At 42.2% G+C, this 12339-nt stretch overlaps 1 protein-coding gene across 6 annotated transcripts in view; it reads left to right on the forward strand.

Moving 5' to 3' along the window:
* Positions 1-12339, forward strand: part of TBXAS1 (thromboxane A synthase 1) — a 353264-nt gene that overhangs the window by 211777 nt on the left and 129148 nt on the right. For all 6 annotated transcript variants that reach the window (XM_084809555.1, XM_084809557.1, XM_084809556.1 and 3 more), the window contains one exon: positions 67-183. In XM_084809555.1, coding sequence (XP_084665681.1) covers positions 67-183 — 117 coding nt within the window. The remainder of the gene's footprint in view (positions 1-66; positions 184-12339) is intronic.

Here is a 12339-nt window from a genome sequence, read left to right on the forward strand (position 1 = left end):
ATTGCTATTAAAAGTGGTGGATTTTTTGTTTTTTTTAAATATATGTCTATCTTTATATTCAATTAGACTCCAGACTTGGTTTCTAAGCCATTTGCAGACAGCATTCTCATCCTGCGTGATGAGAGATGGAAAGATGTCCGAAGCCTGTTGACCCCAGCCTTCAGTACTGCAAAGATGAAAGAGGTAAGATGCCAGAAGCAGGTGTTGCAATTCTATGTACAAGAACCTTTTCTTTTTCTTTGTGCTGGATGTTTCCCAAGTGTGTGATGTTTAAATGACTGCGTAATGAATGAATGTCAGTCATCCAAACTGCCAAACTGTTAATGCCTCACTGGTTTGCCTATGTAAAGTCATTGCTCCTTTGGGGAGAAGGTTTTCCAGTATATCAGACTGGTTATCAGAGAGGAACTGTGAGTTTTCTTTTATCAATGCCACTGCGAAGTGCTATTTGTCCGTGCTGTTACAGAACGCAGCAAACTTTGGATCTTGAGATCTCTATGAGTTGCCAGAAAGAACAAATGTTACGTCAATAACAACCATTCTCTGGACAGATTACAACAATAGGGAGAGCAATCCTATGACCCCTAGACAGCATCTCAGGGTGACAGAATAGTTCAGATTCCTGGATCTGAGGTTGGAGTCAGTGCTCCGACCTCAGACCCAGGGCTCAGAGCTCCCCAACCCCTCCCCCTTGCAGTCAGCATGGAGAGAACCATACCGGCTGCCTCTCTGAGGTCGCAAAGGTGACCTTGGAGGGAAGGTAAAGGGGGCATTCCCATGGGAGGGGAGGAGACTTGGGGGGGCTGGCTTACATGGAATCCTCTGGCCTCTCCAACCTCCTTCCCTCCCCCTCCCTGATGCCTCAGCTAGATGGGCAAAAAAGCCCATCTAGCTGAAATGCAGAGCAGAAGGAGCGAGGAGGCAAAGCTCGCCTCTGCCAGTCCTCCCACTCTGCATTGGATGGCCATAAGCCTCTGAGTTCAGGTTATGGCCATCCCCGTAGGATTGTACCCTATACAATATAAACGCTTAAAAGAATAAAATAGAATACAGTTAGTTAAAAGAATAAGATACAATGCAGTACAACATAGCAAATAGCACAGGGTATATAAAACAGCTGTAAAATCTAAAAACCCAATCTCTAGAACAGAGGTCATCAACCTGGTGCCCATCAGGATCCCTGTGTGTGCCCTCCAGGCCCCCTGTTGCCCCCCCCAACTTCCAATGCTACATCTGCCACTGCTTCTGCCTCCCATTACACTCAGCAGCTAGGAAGCAGGAAGTTGGCAGATTGGGAGATGGGGGTGAGTGGGGCAGAACAATGGGGGTGAGGAGGGGGTTGGCGGGGGAGCAGAAGCAGCAGGGTGGGAATAAGAAAGGAGAGGCAGCGTGGGAAAGGAGAGGCAGTGGGGAAAGAAACCCCAAGCAGGAAGGAAGGGCAGGAGGAGGAAGGTGAGGTAATAAAAGTGGGAATTCTAGAAGGGGGCACAAGAAAAGTGGGAGTCATGGAAGAGGGGCAAGAAAATGTGCCAACAGGCCTGAAAAAATGGTTGCATGTGCCTGCAGGCCTGAAAAGGTTGCCTACCCATCCTCTGGGTGAAAACAAAGATCTTTGCCTGGTGATGAAAAGATAACCATATAGGTGTCAGGTGAGCCTCCTTAGGGAGGGCATCTCTGTACAATGGCAGGCCTCCATCTAGTGCATGTGTAGGATTACAATTTATTTCTTCAGAGTAGCACAGTAGCTTGAGATGCTGTATATTGATATAGTTCCTTTGGCCTCCTATGTATTTTATTTACACCAACTCTGGATCTGGTTTCTCACCTTCTGCTAATAGGAAATATTCCTTTCTTGCAAGAGTGGAGTCACCTGGGGCGGGGGGAGAATGGTAATTAATGTTTACTTTCATGAGTAACTTGGCCCTTAACTATTGCCTGCCACAGGAAAAGACCTTTGCTCTCTCCCAAACAGATCATTGCAGACCTAATCTCTCCAAGTTATAGTGCATGCACCTCTGAGAGAGAGAATTTCTGTGTGTTCTTCTTATTCCATATTCTGATAGCAAGACATTTCTGGAATATAATGCAGTTGCAAGACAAATTATTCAGGCTGGACAGAAGTTGCCTCAGCACTCTGCTGATGTTTTTTTCTTTACATTTTTCAAGCAGTTGGAGACCGAATTTATGCTGTGATAAACTTTCAGCCCATTGATGCTTTGTCTCTTAATTAAAAAACACAGTGATGTCTCAATTGTTTCAAATTCATCTCAGAAGGAAACATAATAATTCTTTTCCTTTATAATTTTATGTTTAAAAAGTAAACACATTCCATACTCCAGTGCCCATTCTTTGGTTGTAAAAATTTTCCACTAGGCAGAAGTCTATGTTGTTTTGACATGTTGCTGTCAAAATCCACAGTAGCATCTAAATGTGTCTGGCTCCTTTAGCTCTATAGACAGCTGTTGCTTAGCAACACCAGCTGTCACCTCCTTATTATGGTAAATTCTAATTGGCCAGAAGCCTGGCAAGGACTGTTGATTAATCAGAACTGACAAGATCATTGGTTATGCACCTAGACAATTGACTCTTTTCCTGGTTTGGTAGCAAATTTCATAAATCCTTGGGTTTTTGAGAGGAAAAAGCAATACGTTCAAATGCCTGTTGTGGGGGGTGGAAGGAGAGAGTTTTGCATTGCCTTGGCAGAAATTAATCTCCCTTACTGTGGGTCATCAGCTCAGGGCAAATCCTTGCCTTGACTTTTCCTCTGTTAAACCTAACAAAAAAAGATAAAGCCCCCGGTATGTATAGAGCAACCCCTGCTGGCATGAGCTGGATGCATTTTAGTAGCACAAATGGCTACTGGACATTGTGCTTTGCAAGGATGGATGTCTGTGTTTCCAGAGTTAATTATTTAAGGGGAGAAGAAGACAATACACACTGTTGCATCTCATGCTCTTTGGCTGTGATGGAGCTGTACCAAATGCTAGGGAGAAAAGAGATCAGAGGCTCAATTGCAAAAGGTTTCCTTTTTTAAAAAAAGCCCACCACCACTACCACAAATAGACTTGTGGCACTTTAAAGACTAACACATTTATTGTGGCATAAGCTTTTGTGGACTAGAGGCCGCTTCATCAGATGCAACATAGACTTTAGTCCATGATAGCTTATGCTATAATAAATCTGTTAGTCTTTAAGGTTCTACAAGATCTTTTGCTGTTTTTGCTGTGACAGACTAACACGGCTACCCCACTGGAAATTGTATATTTTTAGTTATAGTAGCAGCTCTACTCTTAGCTCCCTGTTTTAAATTCAACATCTTAAGACTGTTAACAGGAGGCTATATAGATACTAGCAAATGGGGCTTTCTCCCACCCTCATTCTGCTCTAAATTTAACAAGTGAGAGTGGGGAAGCCAAAACAGTCATTCCAGAACACGTGGAAGGATATTTGATGTACCCTTCTTTTTTCCCTCAGAAGAATACCATTCCCAGTATAGGAAGTTTCCACAAGTAACCACTGCAGAACATATGGATGATATTGGCATGTCTGCACTGTAGCGTTACAACCCAAAGGACCTTTGGAAGCTATCCTGAAAATGTTTCTTACAGCAATTTTTCCTTTCTCTTTTTGGTGTATTCCCTCTCCCTTTTTAACATTTTCTAAAGCAGCTTTAAACAATGTCTTTTTCTTCTTCTTTTTGATAAGGCTAATGTTTCATTTAACAGCCCTTTTAAATTCATTTAATATTACTGACTCTATTTAATTTGTGAGGCATTTGTTCTTGAAAAGGTTTTGTTTAAAAATATTGTCCTATATGCTAATAGCAAACTCACACTCTGAGTGCCGATCTTTATGTAGCCAGAATGGCACTATCTGTACACAAAAGGGAGATATCAGCGGGAAACACCAAAGTTTGCAGAAGGACAGCAAAAAGTTAGGGGGGAAAGAAGCAAAACACACAACAGCCCAAGAAGGACTGATCATGCTCAGTGGTCATGTCTCTTGAGGGGCAGGGGGAAAGAAAACAGGCAAAGGGGGAATGGAATTGACTATCTTGAAACAAAGTGTGGCTGGCTGGCACACTGGGCAGGAGTGGTTATTAAATTTGAAATGATCTAGGAGAGCAGTTGAATGTTTCCTGTTCAGCTGAACCTACAAACTCAGTCTTTTGAGGTCTGCGTTTATCAGTACACCGGCTGCCATTTTTTGCTTGGGAAGCACAACAGACTCTCTTCATAGGGAAGTTGTGGTTAAGGTTTAAGGCAGGGTCAGTAACCCGCAGGACATATACAGCCCATCTGGCTGTTTTTGCAGCCCCTCCTCACCCTCACCCTGCTGCTGCTGAATTTGCAGCAGTGATGGCGACAAAAAAGATGTGATTTTCCTTTAAAATGAAGCACAATTTTGTTTCTCTTAAAGGAGAATTGCTGCTTTTTTGCTGCTGTCATTCCATCACTGAATTTTGGTAACAAAATTGGTGATGTGGCAACAGTGACAGCACTGATGGATGTGGCCCCAGTGAGTTATGGGGGGGTGGATAATTGGCCCCCGACCTCTGGAAGTTGGCCACCCCTGGTTTAAGGAGATTTAACTTCTCTCATTTGCTTTGGTCTAACCACTATTCAGTTTAGAAGTCAAACCAGAATTTCTCCCAAGAAATCAATATTCACTCATTGCTCTAGTCATCTATCCCTCTTCTTTTTTGATCCCCTTGCTATTAGTTCTATGCTCAGAGCTTGCTGTGGGACAAGCCAAAAGTCAGGGCCAAAGGGCAAGTCAGGGTCAAGGAGCAAACCAGGTGTCAGGACCAATGAATAGCGAAGAATTCAGGAATATAACAGAGCACAGGAAGACCATGTTATTCAAATAAGGCTCTCTGGAACAGGAAACCCTTTATATTCCTTCCTGCCCAGGAGGGTCCAATGGTTAGCCTTGGTGGGCGGAGTCAGTATGGAAGGTTCTTCACTGAGAAGCTGCCACCTGCAGTTCAGTGTTTTGCTATCACCATGGGAGCTACGCACAGGTCCAGTAGATACAGGAATTCATCTGCTTCCTAATTCATTCTTTCCCCAAGAGGTACTTGCTTCTTGGCTACATAAAGTCTGGCAATAGGACAAAAAATATGCTGCCCTGCATTGTGGTGCTCTCTGGATTGCTTTTTTTCACTATGTTATATTGCTGTAATACATTGTGCAACCCCAGGCTGTTGTTGTAGAACCGGACTAGGCAGACTGGAAGAATTCCAGTGGATGCATGAATAAATGCTACAACTCCGTTCCAAGCACCTTAATAGCTAACTGTGTGGAGTTTAGAGTTCTATGCTAAAATTCCCCAAATTCTGTCAACCAAATGTACCCATGAATTTTGTTTATGCTCTCCGCTCTTGGTCTTTCCAATCTTGCCAGCTGTCTTCAGAAGTCATACGCCTGATCTGACACACTCATTGCTGCACATTTTCAGAATAGACTCATCTGTGGAATGATTTTGGCATGAACAAAGAAAAGCTGGCGAGAGGGGGTTATTCCGTGAGCATACACTCTATGTAATCCTCATAAGATGATTTGGTCTAAAACTGATTTTCAAGAGTTCTGTTGTTGTTTTCTTCCTTCTCTAACCCTTCTGTTCTTGGTGGGGGCGGGTGTGGGTGGGATAAAGCAACTTGCTTGGCCCTCACATTATGTGAACCAGCCTAATCTAGCTTTTTACAATAGAAACCAACAGAGACCATGTTGCCAGGGGGTAGAATCTTCTGTGGACATAGGGGAGAAATTTTGTTTAGAGACTGAGGTTGGCAGAACCAAAAGGCCCTGATCTTGCTCCCCCCACCCCACCCCGCCCGCTTCAAAAGGGAAGGGGCATGCTGTTACTAGGAAATCTACAAAGTATACTCGTGGAATTTTACTTGGTTTGCTGTTAAAACACGAGTACTGGAAACAGCCAAGCATGGAAAGTTTCAACTAGAAAGGTTACAGTTTGACAATATGGGGGAATCGAAAGCAGTGGGTTACGTGAAAAAGTTAAGCAACCTTCATAACAGGAACTGTTAGGCTTGCTGACTTTGCAAAACAAAACATATTTATGGATCTTACAAACTTTCCCAAGGCTTCTAAGGTATCTGAAAATAGGTTTATGAAGAGATATTTTAAGAGTGTTTATTTTTTTGATAGATTTATACACCACCTTATCAATAAAATTATTTCAAGGCTGCAAACTAGATTCCTGTGACAAAACACCCAACCTAAAAACATAAATACAAATATATAAGCAATAAAACAATATAAAAAAAGAATAAAAGGCAATCCAGGTTGCATTCCTAAGAGCAGCAGGTAGATAAAAATAACATGAGTTCTGAGTGAAAGGAGCTGGAGAAATAAAATTGTTTTACCTGGCACCTAATACGAGGCCGGGGGTACCAGGCACACCATCCTGGGGAGGGCATTCTAAAGTTAGGGCACCACTATGGCATCAGAATCCATAGGAATGGTTGTGTTTGTGTGTGGGGGAAGAGAATATATACACAAATATAATATATAAATACAAAATATGTAAATAGAAATCTATACACATAAAACAAGCATTTAATATGGGGGTGGGGGAACACATTTTCTTACTTCCTTCAAGTCGCTTTGCTATTCTCTCTCTTCAAAATATTGAACTGTCTCTAAAAACATTTTATATCATCCAATGTTAAAGGGGATTTCTTCTCTTCAAACATGACATTAAATAAAAAGATATAAGCCTATACAGCAACCGCTGAAGGTCATCAACATAGTCCAAACAATGACACAAATTTAATGTTCTTTACTTCAAGCATGCTAATAAACCAAAAGGCATGAGCCCAAACAGTGAGATGGATTAACATTCTTCATCTTCTGTAAAACAATACAAAACAAAAGACGCCAACATACCAGGAGACTGGATAACAACAATGGACAACAGGGTTGTGACATGCATAACTGTTAACTCCCCCTTTCCTCCAGCAAAATGTGTATAACAACACTGGACTATTTTGCAGGGCTGACGTAACCCACACTCGCCCAGCTATACCCTGTAAATATGCTTCTAATAATGATGGCAGGTTAATTTTTTAAATGACTATAAACTCAGGGAGAAAAAAAAACTATTTTTGGTATGAAATAAGACCTGCGTTAGAAAGATCATGAACTCCTGTCTTTGCTGCTACCTTTTCTATTGGGGTATACACACCACTGCCCAGTCATAGCTAGACTAAATTTCTGGATTTCTGAATTGTTTAGAAATCAGTTCTGCACCAGGGAAGGCTTAAGAAAAAGGCTTACAGTGAACCACAAAGTTCCTTTCCAGACAACGGAAGTGTCATTCTAGCCTTTTGTTTATCTATATGGCTAGCTTTGCTTTCCTAAATGTCAGCCTCATCTATGCCTTAATTCATTGGCTAAAAACACTGGAAGGTGGGAGCAGGCTGGTGTCTTACAAAATGAATGGGCAGAATTGTGCCTGCACATTTCACCTTGTATCTCAGGTTCTACGAGGGCTAGAGACTTTTTTTTAATGAAAACTGAGCATATGGGAACAACGGCTGAGTCTGAGTGGATGGGAGGCACCCTTGCCCCACTACAGACACCCATGCACTACAGAGGAGGCCTGTTTCCTGGACACCACCAGAGCAGAATAATTATAATAAAAGATCACTTTTCCTAAGTCCTCAAAGCCCGTTACATATTTTATCATTGTCTTCCTTATAACTACCATGTAAGTTAAGCCATGTTATTATCCTCATGTCACAAATTAGGGCTGAGAGCCTAAGGCTGAGAGATTGTGGCTTACCTAAGACCACACAATGCACCCCCCCAAAACACACACACACACAACCCTGGTAACATAAACAAGATATTAATTGTTAGATTAACATCCAAGTGCAACCCACAATGTATTACTAAGATATCACAATTTCACAAATTGTTAATAATATTCATGAAAGGAGGTGGAGTCGGCTTGCAACCAAGCTGGCTGCCTAATCCCTGAGCTCTGTACCCACACCACAAAATAATAAAAACCGCAAATAGCATGCCTGCAAAAGCCTAAAATGAATACTCTGTGAGGAAATGTATCAGGGAATATCACAGAATAAAAACGTAGATCTTACCTCCTAGTTTGATGCAAAAAACACAGCTTCAAATTCAGGCCTAGATGAAGAGGAAGAAGGGTCTATGAAGGACACAAAAAGCACCTCACATGACGAAAGAAGGTATGGCCCCCCTACAAATAGTAAGTACTTAAATACAAAATCTCTGTGAGGAATGGGTTGAAGCACTACAGCCTCTTGAAGGAAAAATAGACGGAGTTGCTGCCAGACTTGATACAAATGGGAACACATCTAATGAAGCAATGGAATCGGGGTTAGAAAACAGGAGGGCTAATACTAGGCATGAAAAAACTCATGAAGAGCTGCAGCAACATATTGAGTCTTTGGAAAGCTACAGGTGCAGACCCAGTATCCGTTTCAGGGGGATAGCAGAATTGGGGGAAGGCTGAGATGCAGCTGGCTTCCTAGTTACCCGTCTGTCAGAAGTAATACCTGAGCTCAAAATATCCCAAAGAGATATAGAGAAGGGGCATAGGGTGTCAGGCAGTTATCCACTGAAAAGCAGTAAATCATGGGACCTATTGATCTGCTTTGCAAACCTGGAAACGAAGGCCTCAATTTTATCTCATGCCTGCACTGGCCACAAGTTTTATTATAATCAATCTGACATAGTGCTCTTCCAAGATATCAGCCCAGCAACTCTTCAGAAGTATAGAGCCTTCTGATACTGCACAGCACAGCTGCGAAAAAGTGGAATAACATACCGCTGCGGTATGTTAATATCCTTAATACCCTTTAATATCACAGTGTGGCTTGACAATACAACTACAGTAATAACTACCCATTGAAAGGCAAAAGAGTTCTTGATCCACATGTATGTAGGTCCCGGAGAAGATCAGCCACTAAACAAAGAGGATGGACCCTATGGTCCACAAGAAAAAAGAAACAACCCCTTGGAAAAATAAGTCTGGCAAGAAATAAAATTGTCATAGAGGCTATGCAAGTCTTCAGGATTGTCAAATAGGCTGTGGAAACCCTTAAAAGTTATAGCTAACTCTTGTTTTTGAATACTATAATTAACATATGCATTAAGGGGATGCTGTGTATGGGATGCATTATGGCTGTTATGCCCTCCAATAACCAGATATTATGGAGATGCAACCAGAAACAAATCAAATTAATAAAATACTATCTCAGGCAAATATTAAAAAGATGTCGGTCGAACAGCAAACTCACTTAAACCAGGATATTACAGATGAAGAAATAAAAAAAAGGTCATCAAAAAATTATTAATCACCTGGGACTGATGGCTTTATAGGAGCCATCAACAATTATTGGGGTGGGGGGTGGGACGGGACACAGGGATACCTGTGGAGACTAAAGAACTAAAATATTTAAAAGTAATTATAGCAGTTGACCTGTCAAAAGTGATAAAATTAATGACCAACCAGTAACTAAATACATTAAACAAAAATTGAACCAACGGTCCAAATTGAACTTAAAATGGTTGGAAAAAATTATGTTGATTAAAATGAAATTATTGCCAAAACTTTTTACAGAATATGGCATCTATTTATTGAATTTGTTGATTCTGAGAAGAATACATGACAACCTCCTAAGACACAAGGCATAATCTAGTAGAGTGATGAGTAATAGGTTTATCAGTTACTCTTGCTTGTACCAAATAGAGATCCTGAGTGATGAGAAAGCTTATAAAGAATTTGACTCACATGCAGTGTACTTAAATGTGTTACTGTTACTTTGAAAAATCCAGTAAAAAAGAAATAATAATAACATTCATGAAACATTAATAATATTCATAAATTCAGCTGCAGAACATTAAAACATACACACATTTCAATACACAAAAGCTTATTCAGGAGCAATGCTGTTGGCAGTTAAGTGTATAATAGAGGCATAGTTCAAAATATTCAGGGCAGAGTAAATGTATATCTTCTGTGGCAGAATGAAGTAGGGATGAGGTGGAAGAATGGACTGCATCATTTCAAATAGCAAGTGGGGGATATCATTATTGACTGCTCTCCTATGTAAAGAAGAAGAAAAGACCCTCCCTGCAAGCAGAAAACATGCAGAGCAGACTGAGGGCAAGATAGAACCCATCTCCCTGCTATACCAGTTTTCTTTGGATGGAGAGCTTCTTACATGGGAGAGCATTTAATAATGGTATCCCACCTCACCTGCAGTCTGCGGTGGTATAGTTCACTCTGTCCCCATCAGGACTTCACCACCTCATTCTGAGTGATGTATAGACCAGCCCCAATAGATTTGGAATGTCACAGTATCTCCTAAGGATAGGGACTTGTATCACCCTTCCCTAAAGTCAAATTCTTCTCCAAGCTGCTATATAAACACTGGTTCCATAGGTCCCTCCCTGTGGGAGGGAATGAAAATTAAATTAGCTGAAGTCTGAGAAGTAAATATGCCTGTAGGTCCTTAACTAACAGTGCAATCCTATAATGTCTACTTAGCAAGTCACACTGAGTTCAATGGAGCTTATTCCCAGGTTAGCGGTTTTAAGATTACAGCGTAATTCCTTCCTCAGTGGCATTGTTAGGGCCAGATTTAGGGGCATATGTCCAGGGCCCCACAGCCCCCCACCCCACCCCATGATCTCCAGAGATAGCAGATAATGAGGGATGTAGCACAGGAGGAAAATGTGGGGGGTGTCAGCACCCAGCATTTCCCCTCTAGGGAAATCAAGTTGGGGCCACGGCTGGAGCCACAGTTGGTGCTTCACTAGGCAATACCCCCAGTCGCACAGGGAAAAAAGAAAATGGAAGCCCTTCTCAAAGCTGGCAAGCTTATGGAGAGGAGGACAGCAGAGTGGCAAGGGACAGGGAGAACACAGTGGAACAGCTAGGGAGGTGCAGTGGTGGAAATAGACTGGTAGGAGTGGAAGAGTCAGGGAGATGCGGTGGTGGAGAAACTGGTAGCAGTGGCAGACTGGCCAGAGGAACCTGGCAACACTCCTGTCTACCCCCCCCCCCACCGCCACGACCAAAGAGAGTTAGCCCCTCGGGCCTCTAAGTGTACTTGAGAATTATAGCCTGTCTATTTCCAGTGCAAAAAGGAATCTGGATTGTTATTGTCATTATGTAGTGAGGTGCTTTACATTCAGATAAAATGTACTGTAATATTTCACAATGTCCTCGTAAGTGTTTGCCAACATATTTTAAGCCCCTCCCTGGTGAAAATAAGGCAAGGAAGTGTGTTAGGAATAAATGTTTGATTACACTGAACCAAACTAAAGGGAAGCTTTATTTAGTTGTTTTGGGACAGAAGAGAAGAATGCAACTAGGTACATCCTGCATTTTAGGATCTTTGTCAGGTTTGATAAATAACTTTGCTCCCTCTTTCAGCTGACACCATCCAAAGCCTACTGATTTTTATTGCTCCTGATCGTGCTGCTGTGCTCTTGTCGCCTCCTCCTCTCTCTCAGTCTCTCCCTCCCTCCCTCCCTCCCTCCCTCTCTCTCTCTCTCTCTCTCTCTCTGTGTGTGTGTATGTAGCCCAGTGTTCCCCAACCTGGTACTCTCCAGATGTGTTGAACTAAAACTCCCATCATTCCCAGTGCTGCAGTCCAACACATCTGGAGGGCACCAGATTGGGGAGGGCTGGTACAGCCCTACCCATCCCACTCCTTCAAGAACATTTTAAGTGAAGGTATATAGCGAACTTTTGCATGGTCCTAAACACTTGGACGGCGATGGTTACGGAGCTAAACTTGCGATGTATTAACTGTAAAGACGAAATCCTTTAAAGAAAAATGCACACATTTGGATCTACCAGAGCAGATTCAAATGTAGAAGACCGTGAGCAGAAAAGTTAGGAATGCTGTGGACGATTTGTTTTGCATGCTGGAGGGGAGGGCACATTTGGAAATTTGTCATCATTAGCCAGACGCTCTGACCCAGAGAACTGCTGATGATTTGCATAGCGTAGGACGATGTTCAAATTACTTCACAGATCATTTTGTTACCTTTCCGCCCCATTTGTCGGAGTGGTGAGAAGTTCTAGGTGTGCAGTGCATACCCAAGTTTGGCTAGGAAGGAGGTCACTGGAGACTTACGGTGTTCTGTATTGTTTTCAAACATGCAGGCTGAGCATAGATTGAGGCAGACAACTTAAAGCAGGGGTGGGTGGGGACATAGGAGAAATTTGGTTCAGTCCATTTTTTATCAGGATTTACTCAGTTCCAGACTGAACATGAACTTGAACACAATCTGCAGTCAAAGTCTGTACATTTACGAGCTT

The sequence above is a fragment of the Heloderma suspectum genome, chromosome 7, assembly GCF_057233095.1.
Source record: "Heloderma suspectum isolate Gila_16-S chromosome 7, 16-S_ref, whole genome shotgun sequence".
In the NCBI taxonomy this organism is placed as follows: domain Eukaryota; kingdom Metazoa; phylum Chordata; class Lepidosauria; order Squamata; family Helodermatidae; genus Heloderma; species Heloderma suspectum.